The following is a 16562-nucleotide window of genomic DNA, read 5'->3' as shown; positions in this document are numbered from 1 at the left end:
GGAGTCAGGGGATATGGGGAGAAGGCAGGAACGGGGTACTGATTGGGGATGATCAGCCATGATCACATTGAATGGCGGTGCTGGCTCGAAGGGTCTATTGCTGCACCTATTGTCAAGCATGATTACCCCTTGTAAATCCATACTCGGACTGATCCTGCTATTGCTATCCAAATGTGCTTCTATTTCATCTTTTATAATTGACTCCAGCATCTTCCCCACCACGAAGAGGTTGACTGAACTTTGGTGCCTTCCCTCATAGTGGGAAACATTGGTACCGCTGTGGGGATGTTTGTGTTATGGATTATTGTGTTCTGTGCTTTTATTTTTTTTATTCGTATGGCTGTATGGGGAAAAAGCATTTTGTTGTCTAAGTATTGTCTAATGACAATAAAGTTGATTCAAATCAAATCAAATGCTTTCTGAAAGTCCAGGTACACTACATCCACTGGCTCTTCCTTGTCCATTTTCCCAGTTACATCCTCAAAAAATTCCAGAGGATTAGTCAAGCATGATTTCCCCTTCATAAATTAATACTCAGACTGATCATGCTATAGCTATCCAAATGTGCTGTTATTTTATCTTTTATAATTGACTCCGGCATCTTCCCCACCACCGATGTCAGGCTAACTGGTCTATAATTCCGTTTTCTCTCTCCCGCCTTTCATAAAAAGTGGGATAACATTAGCTACCCTCCAATCCACAGGAACTGATCCTGAATCATTTGAACATAAGATATCAAATAGCTGTGTGTACAGTCTTGAAAGATTGAGGTGTTTGTAATGTAATCCTCCATTTGACAGGGAATATGAACCTTAAAAGTTCAGATTTATTTTGAAGTAATACATTTGTTATCACAATTCACTTAGTTTACCGGAGCACAACTCCCAAGCCAGGTATATTTGAAACTGCTAATGTTACTCGATAGCTTGTATTTGTTTACAACTTTCGAAATATCAATGGGAGAAACATATCCCTTTGTACAGAACAGGAAGATGAACCGAATCGAAGCATCACAGCCACACGGACGCCTGTCTTCCTACCTGGTCATACGCATTTTCGTCCAGCAGCTGCGTGCAGATGTCGGCACAAAACTGGAACTTGCGTCTCCTGAAATAGCTCCAGGCTAAGAACATGGGGTCCATGTCCAACCCCATTTTAATCCAAGATAAGGAGCAGTATTTGGGACATCGGGATGGTGACCGACCAGTGGCGCCTCCACCGTCGCTTCCGCCGTCGCTCCCAGCAACGCATCCCGGGGGCCTTGGCGGCTAAACCTAGCGCCTTCGCAGGGGCCTGATAAACAAGGCAATGTTAAGAGCACAAAGTGCAATTGCACATCAACGATTTAATCGGGGGGAAAAAAGTCACCGTGATATATCACGTTGCAATTTACCCCTTTTCGTCATATTTCATTTGCATGCAAAAATAGAAACATGGTCGCGCTTACGACCTTCATCTGCTTTGCTTCCTGCCAATCACCCTGTCAAGAAACAATGAACACTCATCAAGGAAAACTATAGCTGTTTGCACACTGCATCTAATAATAAACTTCAATTAAAAATGTAGTATATAATGTAAATGTAATTGATAATTAGCACTATTTTGCAAATGTTATTACTTTTATGTGCCAATGTCATGTTACGTTTTATAAATAGCGGTAGTTATATAATAACTAAAGCAGCTGTTGATTTTTTTAATTCGCACCAGTGTTATTTTTCCAATATAATTTAGTAATTTCGGGTTAATATTTTGACTTATCAATTAGGAGATGCAATTTATGTTTTTGAAATATTTATTCCGTGAATACAAATTACAGGATTTTAAAGTGTCAAGTAGATTCTTCAATGGTAACTGACATTAAAAAAAAGGTTAAATCAAGTCAGTTGAAAATAATGAAATAGAAATAGTGAAAACGTTCAGGAAATGGGATATTGACTGCCGAGAAAATAAGGTAAGGTCTTAACTTGTATAACCTTCCACTGGATGAAGCTATGAAACCTCAAAAGTTGACCTTTTGTCCCAATCATTGTGGTTGATATGCTATTATCCATTTTCAGTATTCTCTTATTTAGTTTCGGGTTTCAAGCTCTACAATGATCGTCATATCATCATTAGTTAATCGCTGCGCTAACAATCCACTCTTGTTTCCTGCCACCTCCCGTTGTTCATCGCCAAATGACAAGCGGCTTTGAGAGATTCGTGCAGAGCAGCCAGTGTGCCTGAAGCAATCATTGTCTGATTGACGCGAGTACGCGGCTCTCCATTGGGCTGCCGGGCTGTCCGTCGGTCCAGCGCCGAGCCGAGCCGTCCCTCCGCTGGCCCGGGCTGAGCGCGGATGTGCTGAGGGCGGAGGTGTCAAAGTGCTTCGCTCACCTGTGGACCGCGGGGGGTTTCGCACTTGTTTTGGAAGGAAGGTGGCACGCGACTCTCGGTGCTTGTGAGAAAAAGGAGAAGGGGAGGCGAAAGAAATGCCTGACAGCTGTTGAATCTACCCTGCTCTCATCTCCGCGAGAACAGCGAGGGGAGGCAAGGCAAGGCAAGGCAAGGTTGGGAAGAGGAGACAACGCGTGCCCAGTTGAGGACGGCGCTGTGCTTTGGGAGTGGGAGGTGCTGAAATGGCTGATGGAGCGGCACCCAATTGTCATCTACAGCTGGAGTGGGTTTATGGCTACCGTGGACACCAATGCCGAAACAACCTCTACTATACTGCTACCAAGGAAATCGTTTATTTCGTTGCAGGTGTTGGGGTGGTTTATAACACGCGGGAACATAAACAAAAATTCTTTCTGGGTCACAACGATGATGTAATCAGGTATTTCACTTCATATTTTTGAACTACCGTTAAACGCCGATCTCCGTCTTTTATTGGAAAATTGCAGTACTCGTTACCCCCCGTTCCCGTTATTTGTTTGTATGTGTTGGAAGGCAAAAAATGTACCATCGAGTCGGTAAATCTGGCAAGTTTCTTTCTGCTATCCATTATCTGCTTGGTGCACGCTCAAAATCCAAGTTTGCTGATTTTTAAATGATCAAAAGTAGATTTTTAATACTCTCCTCTCCCGCCCCTCCCAACCTTCATTCTTCACCTTATCGCGTCCGCGAATGATTGGAACGGAATAGATCACAAAGGAGATAATTTTAAGTCAGCTAAAATATTTTTCTCATTTGAGGTTCCCATACTCTGTGTGAATATAACTAATTTGAATTGTTCCCATAAAAATACCTTTATTGAAGGAATTATTCGATGCTGTCATTGGGCTAAAATGAATAGTTTGGTCTGTATTGCAGAGTGAAATTATCATAAGGCCTATAAAATATTAAAACGTGTTGACGTCCGATGTTTCTGGTAATTGGAAACTATATTTCGACCGCTGGGTGGGATGTGTAATTTATGTACACGAACAACTATAGACTGTAAACATCTAACTACTAACATCGTGTACATGCTGACTTGAATTTGGAACCATTCACTTTTAAAACCCTTCACAGTACAGTAACCAATACGAAAGAAAACCCTTGTTTAGCGCGAGCATTAGTTGGCCGTCAGGTGATTGTTGTTTTATACATGCGGGTGGTTTGAATTACGGGAGGGTTTCAGAACCCAAACCGCGGAATCTAGACCTTTGTTTAATAAATGAGTATACTGCGTTTGGCTTGAAGCTATAACACGGTTAGACAGAAAATTTACGACATGTATAATTTATCCGATGCTTTTAAATTCCTTGGTGGATTGAGATCCCAATTACAAAGGTTGAATCATATAAACGACAGATGGACTGTCATTTACTCTTTCTTCTCTGGGTCAGGATGTGAAGCGAAGGATTTATCCGTTCAAATCACCATTTCTATATAGCATTTTGGATAGAATGTTGAGTTGATGTTTTGACGAGCTGATTTAAAAAAAATGTTGAATGTCATGCAAAGATTAATGGTTTACAATAGGTCGTGAAATTTACGTTGTGCACAAGTAAGAACTCTTGTAAGGCAAAGTACTGTCTAAAACATATTTATATTCTGCCTTTTAATTCATTAAATTAATAATCTGTGATTTGTGGGGTTTAAGAAGCAGCTGGCATGAATATGTACCAGCGGGTAAATTAGAATGGTGTAATTTTATCTGAAGGATGTAAATGCTATCCTACACTTATGTAATTGAAGCTTAGAGGTTGAAATCAACAAATGACCCCATGATACTAGCCTATATTTCTGAACTTGCTCAGCTATTGATTTTGAAATAAATAATTATTTTTGTGTTGCACTTTTGATAACTATTATTTCTCCCCTACCCCACTATGGATGTAGTGAGAAGTTAAACGTGTGTCAAATCTTTTGTGACCTTAATGACATGAGTGAAGTAAAAGGAGGATTTTGTAAGGTAGACACATAGAAAATGTTTCTATTATGGCGAGTCCAAGGTTAGAAGACAATGTAAAAAAATTATGAATGATTCCATCCCATACTTGGAACAAATTGTTTGCCCTAAGAGTAGTAAGTGGCATTTGAATCTTGCTGTCAGAAATAGTTGTAGCATTGAACAGGAGAAAGTACACAACTGCGCACAAGAGAATAGAAATAACTGCTAATGGTTTAAATAATTGAAGGATAAGAGAAAAATTGGCTTCAGCACACACACTGGCATAGACCAACAGGGATGAATAGCTCTAGAAGGCAGATTTTGTATGTATCGAAATCTTGCGTTATATTTATAAAAAGCCTAATCAAGGAACTGCGCAGGTCATCTTCAGTGTTATGTTTTTGAGTCAGTTCAACATCCTTATTTAAGATCTCAACCTACCTGATCTCCTGGTGGCTCAGCACTTCAACTCCCCCTCTCATTCCTAATCTGACCTTTCTGTCCTGGACCTCTTCCATTGTTAGAGTGTGGCCCAGCGCAAATTGGAGGAACAGCACCTCGTATTCCTCTTGGGTAGTTTACACCCCAGCAGATGAACATTGACTTCAGATAGCCCTTGTTTTCTCTCTTCATCCCCTCCTCTTTCCCAGTTCCCCCACTAGTCTTACTGTAACCAACTACATTCTATCTTTCTTCCGTCCCCCTCCCCTGACATCACTCTGAAGAAGGGTCTCGACCCGAAAAGTCACTCATTCCTTCTCTCCAGAGATGCTGCCTGACCCGCTGAGTTACTCCAGCATTTTGTGTCTACCATCCTGATTTAAAATGCTCTGTTTATAGTGATTATTTTGGCCATCGTGGGCATGGTCCAATGGCCACTAGCTGTGTTGTAGATTTCCATTATTCTATGACTTTAAACATAGTTGAATGAGATCAATTTCTAGAATATACTATGTAAGTAAGACACCTGATGGTTTTGTAATCAATCTGCAGTACAATATATTGGGCTGGAACTCACTAGCTCTTGCCAGCACTTCTGAATGGAGCTGCTTATGTATTGTCATTTAAATGATGGCAAACCCAGCATGTGGTGGCGAACATAGGAGCCTATGTTTGAAGAAGGGGTTCAGGCCCGAAACGTTGTCTATTTCCTTCGCTCCATAGATGCTACCACACCCGCTGAGTTTCTCCAGCATTTTTGTGTACCTTCGATCTTCCAGCATCTGCAGTTCCTTCTTAAACATAGAAGCCTATGATGTGCTGACAGATTAGGAGCACAAACATGTTTGTTCCATTGTTAGACCCCATGTCATGTTCATTGGTGGAAAGTATTACTGACAATTTATCCTGGGGCATTAGCTCTTGGATAGAAACAGAAAATGTAGGAAAAACTCAAAACAAGAAATAGTTAATGTTTTGGGTTTGGGTCGCGTCATTAGAAGTGGAAAGTGAGAAATTAATAATTTGGGTAACAGAAAAGGTGGAAGAGGTGAATGGGTGGTTTGAGAGAAATTTCTCCAATAGGGTACAATAATATGTCAGTTGAGATGAGAACAAGCTTATTTGTCAATGTAATGTTTTGCTAATGTTTTATGGTTTGATTTGTACAATCTGATCTACTGGGATAAACCCAAAAGGTTTGACACGAGCAAAAAAGGAGTGACAAATGCTGGAAGAATTTGGCAGATAAATCGGCAACTGTGGGTGGAAAGAAATGATCAACGTTATTGGGTTAATAGCCTGCATCAGGACAGGATTATCTGTGAACATGGCGTGGATGGCTGCAACCTGTCTGGATGGAAGTTGAAGTATTGGTCCTCAAGCTTGCGTGTAACAGTGTTATAACAGTATCAAAGGCTATAGATAAGAAAGTGGGTTTGGGGTGATGAATTAATCTAGCAGGTAACCAGAACCTCAAGGTCACTCGTGTAGACTGAGTGCAAATACTCTGCAAAGTGATTTCCCCAATTTGTGTTTGATTTCTCCTTAGAAGAGGTCACATTATGAATACTGAAATGAATACACTAGATTGGACGAACTGCAAGTGAATCACTGGGGAAGACAATTTGGATTGGATCTTGGCTATATGTGACACAATTGTTATTTACAATAAATTAGTCAATGCCTAAATGTTAGCTAAGCATTGCTTCATTCAGGCATAGAGTATTTAGTTTCTGAAGATTCACAAGTGGGGTTGACAATTATTCTATGATTATCAAATATCCTCACTTCTGAAAATATGATGAATCAGCACAAAATAGTTAGTCATAGGCCTCTTGGCCCACCTTGTCAATGTAGATCATAATCCTCTAAGCCCTTCTTATTCATATATCTATTCAAATGTATTTTTAAATAGTCACGATTGTATTAATTTCTTATGACGGCTAATTCTAGAAACAGACCACCTGGGTGAAAATGTTGATTTGTAGTCCCTCTTAAATCTCTCTCCTCTCATCTTAAGCATATGCCCACTAATTTTAGTATCTAATGTGGAAAAAAAACTGAGGATTCACTTTATCCATGATCTTGTACACATCAATAAGGTAATCCCACAGCTGTCTATGCTCCAAAGAACAAAGTTGCAGCTTCTCCAATCTCTCCTTCTAGCTCAAGGCCAGGTAATTTTCTGGTGAATCATTCTTGCACCCCTTCAAACTTAATGACATCCTTCCGTTTGCTGGGCGACCAAAACTGCACACAAAAGTCCTGAGTGTGGTCTCACCAACGACTTGTGCAACTGCATCATGATGTCCCAACTTTTTTACTCCATACCCTTCCTAGCTGCCTTATTTTTGTACTGCCATAAGCTGTTAGGATTGTTTTGTTCTGCTGTAGAACTTCTGGCCTAGGCATCCCACGATTATCCACTTTGTCAGGCTCCATCTGTCTGAAGTTCGTGGAGAGACTAGATGTTGCTTTGTACACCAGTGTCAACCTTGCATCACACATTGATCTTGGTGTTGTTCCTCTGAGTGCAGACCTTTGTGAAGATCTCTTCACGATGATACTTATCGTCCAAGTTATGAATTTAAATAACCCCAATACTGAGCTCGAGGAACTCTTCATTGTACTGTGGCTTGTGTCCAGCTCTGCAGACTGACGACGAGAGTTCCTATTTCTGCACTTCCTACAAGTAGTTCCATAGGCTGGGCATTTGGTTTTATCACTGAAACCATGTGATCTGCCACAATTCCTGCATGTTTTATGTTTAGCTTTGGTTGATGATTGAGATATCTTCAATCTTGGATATTTGGATCTATATCGGGTATGGGCCACTGCGTCCACTCTCCTGCAGGAGACATAAGACATTTGCCTGTTTGTAGGAAACATGCTATGCCAATTGCATCTCTTTATTAGAGATACTGCGTGGGAACAGGCCTTTCGGCCCAACGAGTCTGCACTGACTAGCGATCCCCGTAGATTCACACGACCCTACACACACTAGGGACAATTTATGCTCAGTTACAAGCCAGTTTAGTTTAGAGATACAGTGCGGAAACAGGCCTTTCAGCCCACCGGGTCCGCGCTGACCAGCGATCCCTGCACATTAACATTATCCTACACCCACTAGGGCCAATTTTTACATTTACCACGCCAATTAACCTACAAACCTGTACGTCTTTGGAGTGGGAGAAAACCCACACGGTCACAGGGAGAACGTACAAACTCCATACTGAGAGCAACTGTGGTCGGGATTGAACCGGGTCTCCAGTGCTGCAAGCACCGTAAGGCAGCAGGTCTACAGCTGCGCCACCATGACCGCCCTGTAAGAGTATCAATTTCCCAACCCTTCCAACGAGAGACTTCTGGACCCCGCAAGAATTCACTTCTTGCATATCTCAAAACTTACATTTCGATGCAACATTTGCATCTTTGTAAGATTGTCATCCACACTTCTAATCATTAGCTTGTGTTAGCCCTTGAAAAATGTAGCAACGTATGCAATGGTGGGTCTTTGGTTCAAGGCATGACATTGTTCAAACTTATCTAAGAGCTTTTGTCTTCTCTCTATCCTCCTCTTGCTCAGAAGTCTAACTGTTGTATAACTCTAATCCCTTCTCTCCTGTTCAGAGAGGCAGGTATCTAGCTTTCTCACTCCCAATGGTATCCTTTAACACGCTGTTGAACATCACGCCACTATTCTGTCTAAATCTGGTGAAGGCATTTGCTATATTAGTGGCTTCCCAGCTTATTAGTGGAACTAGAATTGGCGTATTCATCGCAGCTTGTGCGATGTGCATAGCATTGCCGTCCCAAATGTACGTGATCGGGGAAAAAAGCAGGCTCAATCAGTTACATACATTTAAGTTTACAGCGTGGATACTCGCGTGTTTTCACCGCCATATAACGACAAAACAAAGTCAGTCTTTTGTTGAACATTTGAATCCTTGGTAGCTGGTTAAAGCATGTTTAGCAATTGTGGGTCATCGTAAGAATAATTGCCTCTGCCACCATGTTATGTTTTGTAGTTGTGAAGTTCATGTAATAAGACAGAATGGAGCCAACACTTTGTGTCATGATTCGCATTTAATAACTTCCAACACAATGGCTTCTGCTCTTAATGGCTTCTGCAGACTGTTCCAGATCACATGATGTCAGTATGTCCTGTTCTCAACTGGCATGTCACAACAACATATTTTCTAAAGATGACAATACAACAACTACCCTGTGACTCCATCCTCCAAACTAATTTTGTATCCAATTGTCAGTTCATCTTGGATTCCAAGTGATCTAACCTTCCAGATTAGCCTAATATGTGGGACCTTATGAAACACTTTGTTAAAGTCCATGTAGACAATGTGTACTTCCCTCTCCATGTCAATTCTCGAGGTGACTTCAAAAAAAATCTCTTGATTTTTGAGGCAACACTATTTCAACACAGTGCCTTGCTGACTATTCCTGATCAGTCTGTGCCTTTCCAAATAGATCCTGCCCATAAGAATCTCCACTAATATCTTTGCCATCACTGATGTCAGGCTTACTGACCCTGGCTTGTACTGGGTGCCCTTCTTAAATAATGGTGCAATGTTAACTAACCTCTAGTCTTCCTGAATTGCACCTGTGGATCCAAATATCCCTGCAAAGGCCTCTGCAAGGTCTGAGTATATGCACTTAGTCCCTAAGGATTATCTACTGTAACACGCTTTAAAATCATAAATACCTCCCCTTTGGGTCTAGGACAACCCTGAAGAACTCGTACAGAGATGTTCCTAGGATGATATGATGAAGCTCCGCCCATAGTGTATTTTCTGTAAAATATAATGCCAACCGGTGAATAATTTCTTGTGAATCCCCTTTTTGATTTTACACTCAGCCAAATGCTGTCTTGATATCAAGATGAGTTGATCACCCAGCCTGTGTAAATTGGCTTTTGTTTATCCTTATTTCGATCACGTGGTCTGGAACTGAGTCATTCAAATGAAATCCAATCTGAGCATCAGTGAGCAAATTTGAATGGAAGTTAGCGAGAAGGGTCTTTGGGGGAAATTTTCAGCATTGTCTGATAATTGCCTGTTGTAACCAGAATGGAACAACTTGGATTCACACATGGTATTCGGGAGTGTAATAATGCCCCTGTCCCACTTAGGAAACCTGAACGGAAACCTCTGGAGACTTTGTGCCCCACCCAAGGTTTCCATGCCATTCCCGGAGGTTGCAGGTGGTTGCCGGAGGTTGCAGGTAGTAGAAGCAGGTAGGGAGACTGACAAAAACCTCCGGGAACCGCACGGAAACCTTGAGTGGGGCGCAAAGTCTCCAGAGGTTTCCGTTCAGGTTTCCTAAGTGGGACAGGGCATTAGTCTTTATAATCCAGACGTCTGGTCCCTGTCATTTCTTGATAACTTGTGCAATTAAATAAAATTGGCTGAAGGCTGGAAGAAGTTAAAAATACTCAAGTTATTCAACCTTGCCTTTGGCAGTCAAGAGCTGGCCTGTCTTTTTTTTGGAAGATGGGCATGTTCTTGGAACAACTTCTCCCTCTAGCTGTCTAATTTTCTAGCACTATTCATTGATCAATGAGGCAAGATGGCTTTGATTTTGGGGTAACTTGGTTCTGTCTAGCAGAAGTTTTTTTGCTGCGTAGTTCTTGTGTGTGCTGCAGCTTTCAAGTTAGCCCTTCATTTGGGTATGCCTGGTGCTGCTGCTGGCTTTCTGAACCAGCGTTGAATGGTTAACTCGGGTTAGATCATGCAATTACAAATTATTGTAGGTACACAAAAAAGCTGGAGAAACTCAGCGGGTGCAGCAGCATCTATGGAGCGAAGGGAAAAAGGCAACGTTTCGGGCTGAAACCCTTCTTCAGACTGCATAGATGCTACCACACCCGCTGAGTTTCTCCAGCTTTTTTGTGTACCTTCGATTTTCCATGTTGTACATTCATGAGTATTGGGACACCGGCTGCAAGGTTTGAATCAATGTATGACTGTTGCAGGATGTCTGAACTAGATGGGTAATGTCATGGTTACCATTTCTTGTATTTTAAAAAAATCCCCCAGCTGTAGGGTTGGGTTTGAACTCTTGTTTTTGTGGTAGTCCAGGCCTTGGTATGAGGAGACTGGCTGAATGTAAACTTGGGCTATGGATTACCAAGGTATATGATAGAAATAGTTTGTGCGTTGCAATAAACTTGCAGAGGGAGAGAGGACTTGCAAAGACCCCAACGAATGCAAACAATAAGTGATGGGGAATAGTGATAATGGCTTTGTTTATTAATGAAAAATCAACCAGGACTTGGTTTTTGGCATTTGTTTTGAGTGTCTTCCTTTGGACAAAACACAACTCTCATGTCCTCAAACATGGAACTCAACTGGTTGATTCCTCCTAACACGTAACAATTAAATCCAAAATATTATTTGCATATTTACATCATGAATTTTATTTATTTCATTAATTTCAATAAATGAAAGCTGATCTCTGTGAGGTAATGTTCATGATAGCCCAATAGAAAGTGGCAATTTGGATCCAAAATGTCTAGCTACAGAAAACAAAGGATAATGTTAATGTGAGTTTTAGAAACTGGATTCAGTTGGTGGGATTTCCACAAGGTTCAATGTTAAATCACTTATGCCCTTGTCCCACTTAAGCCCCTGTCCCACTTAGGAAACATGAACGGAAACCTCTGGAGACTTTGCGCCCCACCCAATGTTTCCGTGCGGTTCCCAGAGGTTGAAGGTGGTTGCCGGAGGTTGCAGGTAGTGGAAGCAGGTAGGGAGACTGACAAAAACCTCCGGGAACCGCACGGAAACCTTTGGTGGGGTGCAAAGTCTCCAGAGGTTTCCGTTCAGGTTTCCTAAGTGGGACAGGGGCATAACTCTTCATGGTGGTTTGTGGTCCAATGAATTGCATTTAAATGTTAGAGCTGCAATTAAGAATACAAAATAACACCACCATTAGCACAGTGTTTGATAGTGAAGGAGCAAATTGACGGTTTCAGGAAGATGTTCATAAAATGGTCAAAAGGATAAAGAAGTTCCAAAAGGAGTTCCATATAAAGAAGTGTGAGGTAATTGGGAGTAGAAAGAAGGCTGGAATATAAGTAAAGGTAGCAATATAGTGCAATGCTTCCAAGTTGTAGAAAAACAGGCCAATACGGTACACTGGATGCTTGCCCTTATTGAAATAAGAATTTAGTTTAATTTATTGTCACGTGTGCTGAGGCTCGGTGAAAAGCTGTTTTGTTACGTACTATCCAGTCAGTGAAATGACTATACATAATTACAATTAAGCCAGCCCCAGTGTACAGATACAGGATAAAGGGAATGAGTAAAGATTTAAATGAGTGGAGCGATTTTGTAATGAATGATTGCAGATCCACTTCTGGGACCAGCATGTAAAAAGTCGCCTGGCTTCAGTTCCATCTTGGAGAGTGATGCTGGAATTTTATAAAATATAGTTGGGTTGAGCTCTCCAATGGTTAGTGTAATTTGAATTTTTGTAATTTGTTTGCCATGTAAGGATGCCCCTTTATTGACAAAACTGCAACAAGGCAAAGCATCTTTTGCAATGATTAATTGGCTCAAATATTTTTCTAAAGTAATATGTTAATGGAGGTTGAGTAATCTGAAAGACACAAAGTGTGTTGAAACTCTAATGGCTCATTTCTAAAGTCAATGACTTAACTATACCAATTTTTCATAAATATTCCGATGACCATGGTAAAGCTATTAATCACTGGGTCATTTAACATATTCTTTGGTATACCTTCCTTTTTTGCACTTTTGTGTCATGCAGAAATAAAGATGAGTACGGTTGAAAGCATGCTGATGGTAGAAAATATTGTAATGATGGATGTCTTTTTCATTAGTTAATGATGAAGAATGATTAAATGCTGAATCCTTGGAGAATGACCATTTTGAAGATTGAACAGGCTGAAGATATTAAATCAGAAAACATCCATCATTTTCAACCAGTGCATTAGAAGCACTGAGTGAATTTGCATACCTATTCGTGGATAGTTTAAACATGCTAACTAATTAGAAACATTTTACTAATAAGCTCAATAAATTTATAAATCTTTAAGGCATATTTTGTTTTATTTTCACAACTGAAAATACAGGTGTGAATATTAATTTTTAATATTTTCTGACTATTGGCAGTATTATTTATTCTCCATTATCTGTTAAATTAGTCAACTGGTGTGTAGTTGCAATTAATTGCAATTAATCTCATGTTAATTAAAATGCCTTCCTCCTTGTATTTGTGCCTTTCTTTCTAATTAAGGGCTATAGATAAGCATGAGCTCCAACAATACTTTATGTATTGTATGGTAGCCTTCACAGGCACCACATCTATACATTTGTTAAAGGATGAACCATCCTGGGAACTAACATGATTCCCTAGGGAACATGGTACGCAAAGCTTGAATAGTTTACATAATAAACCAAAGGATGATGACTTATTTGACCCATATTGAATATTAAATCTCCTGTTTCAAGAGAAACCTGATTACTCCAGGCTTGATGTTAATATCTTCTATACTAGACTACAGCAGGCAGTGCTGTATCTTCCATCTTCCATACTTGACTACAGCAGGCTACTTGAGGTACAGTAGGCAGTGAAGAAAGTGAATGGCATGTTGGCCTTTATAAAAAGAGGAATTGAATATAGGAGCAAAGAGGTCCTTCTGCAGTTGTACAGAGCCCTAGTGAGACTACACCTGGAGTATTGTGTGCAGTTTTGGTCCCCTAATTTGAGGAAGGACATTCTTGCTATTGAGGGAGTGCAGCGTAGGTTTACAAGGTTAATTCCCGGGATGGCGGGACTGTCATATGCTGAGAGAATGGAACAGCTGGGCTTGTACACTCTCGAGTTTAGAAGGATGAGAGGGAATCAGTTTTAATCTGCAATTTGAGAAGGAGAATGTTAAATCGGAAGTGGCAGTAATGCAGTTGAACAAAGGGGACTATGAAGGCATGAGAGGGGAGTTGGCCAAAGTAGACTGGAAAGGGATCCTAGCAGGAATGATGGTGGAACAGCAATGGCAGGAATTTCTGGGCATAATCCGGACGATGCAGGATCATTTCGTTCCAAAAAGGAAGAAAGATTCTAAGGGGAGTAGGAGGCAACCGTGGCTGACAAGAGAAGTTAGGGATAGAATAAAACTAAAAGAAAAGATGTATAACACAGCAAAGAGTAGCCGGAAGCCAGAGGATTGGGAAACTTTCATAGGACAACAGAAGGAAACGAAACGGGCAATACGGACTGAAAAGATGAAGTACGAGGGGAAGCTGGCCAGGAATATAAAGAAGGACAATAAAAGCTTCGTTAGATATGTTAAGGGAAAAAGAGTAGCAAAGTCAAACGTGGGTCCCTTGAAGGCAGACACGGGTGAAATTATTATGGGCAACAAGGAAATGGCAGAAAAGTTGAATAGGTACTTCGGATCTGTCTTCACTAAGGAAGACACAAACAATCTCCCAGATGTACTGGAGGACAGAGGATCTAAGGGGGTAGAGGAACTGAAAGAAAATTTCATTAGGGGAGAAATAGTATTAGGTAGGCTAATGGGACTGAAGGATGATAAATCCCCTGGACCTGATGGTCTGCATCCCAGGGTCCTCATGGAGGTGGCTCTAGGAATAGTGGACGCATTGGTGATCATTTTCCAATGTTTAATAGATTCAGGATCAGTTCCTGTGGATTGGAGGATAGCTAATGTTATCCCACTTTTCAAGAAAGCAGCGAGAGAGAAAACAGGGAATTACAGACCAGTTAGCCTGACTTCGTGGTGGGAAAGATGCTGGAGTCAATTATTAAAGAGGTAATAATAGGGCATTTGGATAGCAGTAAAAGCATTAGTCCAACATGGATTTATGAAAGGAAAATCATGCTTGACTTATCTTCTGGAATTTTTTGAGGATGTGACAAGTAAAATGGACGAAGGGGTGCCAGTGGATGTAGTGTATCTAGACTTTCAGAAAGCCTTTTGATAAGGTCCCGCACAGGAGACTGGTGACTAAAATTAGAGCACATGGTATTGGGGGTAGGGTGTTGACATGGATAGAAAATTCGTTGGCAGACCGGAAGCAAAGAGTAGGAGTGAACGGGTCCTTTTCAGAATGACAGGCAGTGGCGAATGGACTGACGCAAGGCTCGGTGTTGGTGCCGCGTACAGTTGCGTGCAGTTTACGTACAGTTTGTCTCCTAATTTGAGGAAGAACATCCTTGTGATCCCAGTGCAGCATAGGTTCACGAGATTGATCCCTGGGATGGCGGGACTGTCATATGAGGAAAGATTAAAAAGACTAGGCTTGTATTCACTGGAGTTTAGAAGGATGAGGGGTGATCTTATAGAAACGCATAAAATTTGAAAAGGACTGGACAAGCTAGATGCAGGAAAAATGTTCCCAATGTTGGGTGAGTCCAGAACCAAGGGCCACAGTCTTGGAATAAAGGGGAGGTCATTTAAGACTGAGGTGAGAAAAAACTTTTCCACCCAGAGAGTTGTGAATTTATGGAATTCCCTGCCACAGAGGGCAGTGGAGGCCAAATCACTGGATGGATTTAAGAGAGAGTTAGATAGAGCTCTAGGGGCTAGTAGAGTAAGGGATATGGGGAAAAGGCAGGCATGGGTTATTGATAGGGGACAATCAGCCATGATCATAATGAATGGCGGTGCTGGCTCGAAGGGCCGAATGGCCTCCTCCGGCACCTATTTTCTATGTTTCTATCTCATTGAAACATATAAGATTGTTAAGGGCTTGGACACACTAGAGTCAGGAAACATGTTCCTGATGTTGGGGGAGGCCAGAACCAGGGGCCACAGTTTAAGAATAAGGAGTAAGCCATTTAGAAACGAGACGAGGAAACACTTTTTCTCACAGAGAGTGGTGAGTCTGTGGAATTCTCTGCCTCTGAGGGCGGTGGAGGCAGGTTCTCTGGATGCTTTCAAGAGAGAGCTAGATAGGGCTCTTAAAAATAGCAGAGTCAGCGGATATGGGGAGAAGGCAGGAACGGGGTACTGATTGGGGATGATCAGCCACGATCACATTGAATGGCGGTGCTGGCTCGAAGGGCCAAATGGCCTACTCCTGCGTCTATTGTCTATTGACTTGACCTTTTCTATTTCTGTGATTATATACCCACACTGACCTTCCTCTCCTGGGTTCCTTTATTGCTAGATTAATGCACATGCCATCTGGGGGAACATGGAGCATAGAACCATGCAGCACAAGAACAGGTCATTCGGCGCAGAATGACTGTGCCAAACATGACATCAAAACCAACTCTTATCTGCCTGCACATAATCCATATCCCACCATTCCCTGCATGCACCGATCCAAAACTTTCTTTATTGCCTCACCCACTATTCTCGGCAAAACTTTCCAGGCACTTTCCACATCTCCTTTAAACTTTTCTCCTCACCTTGAAGATATGCCCTCTAATATTTGATTATTGTTTCATCCTGAGAAAATAGGTCTGACCGTCTCCCCTATCTATGCCTATCATAATTTTATATACTTCTATCACGTCTCCCTGTAATGTCCGATGTTCTAGAGAAAACAATCCATGTCTGTCCAACCTCTGTAGCTAATACCCCCTCATACAAGCATCATTCCTGATACAGGTTAAACACCTCTGCACCCTTTCCAAAGCCTCCACATTCTTCCTGTAATGGATTGTTTTCAGATTGTGACCAGAACTGTCCGCAATACTCCAAATGCGGTCTAGCCAAAGTCCTATAAAGCTGCATCGTGACTTCCTTATCAAA

General features: G+C 41.4%; 2 protein-coding genes across 6 annotated transcripts in view; one reads left to right on the top strand and one right to left on the bottom strand.

The window, feature by feature from the left end:
- Positions 1 to 1414, bottom strand: part of ttc8 (tetratricopeptide repeat domain 8) — a 41155-nt gene extending 39741 nt beyond the window's left edge. The window contains exon 1 of the mRNA XM_033027390.1: positions 1041 to 1414. Coding sequence (XP_032883281.1) covers positions 1041 to 1154 — 114 coding nt within the window. The 5' untranslated portion in view covers positions 1155 to 1414. The remainder of the gene's footprint in view (positions 1 to 1040) is intronic.
- Positions 1415 to 2305: 891 nt separating this feature from the next.
- The window catches only part of eml5 (EMAP like 5), a 138443-nt gene continuing 124186 nt past the window's right edge, over positions 2306 to 16562 (top strand). For all 5 annotated transcript variants that reach the window (XM_033027389.1, XM_033027388.1, XM_033027385.1 and 2 more), the window contains exon 1: positions 2306 to 2812. In XM_033027389.1, coding sequence (XP_032883280.1) covers positions 2616 to 2812 — 197 coding nt within the window. In that variant the 5' untranslated portion in view covers positions 2306 to 2615. The remainder of the gene's footprint in view (positions 2813 to 16562) is intronic.

Source organism: Amblyraja radiata, chromosome 9, assembly GCF_010909765.2.
Source record: "Amblyraja radiata isolate CabotCenter1 chromosome 9, sAmbRad1.1.pri, whole genome shotgun sequence".
NCBI lineage: Eukaryota > Metazoa > Chordata > Chondrichthyes > Rajiformes > Rajidae > Amblyraja > Amblyraja radiata.
The sequence above is the reverse complement of the archived record's forward strand: the minus strand, read 5'-3'. Positions and strand labels throughout refer to the sequence as shown.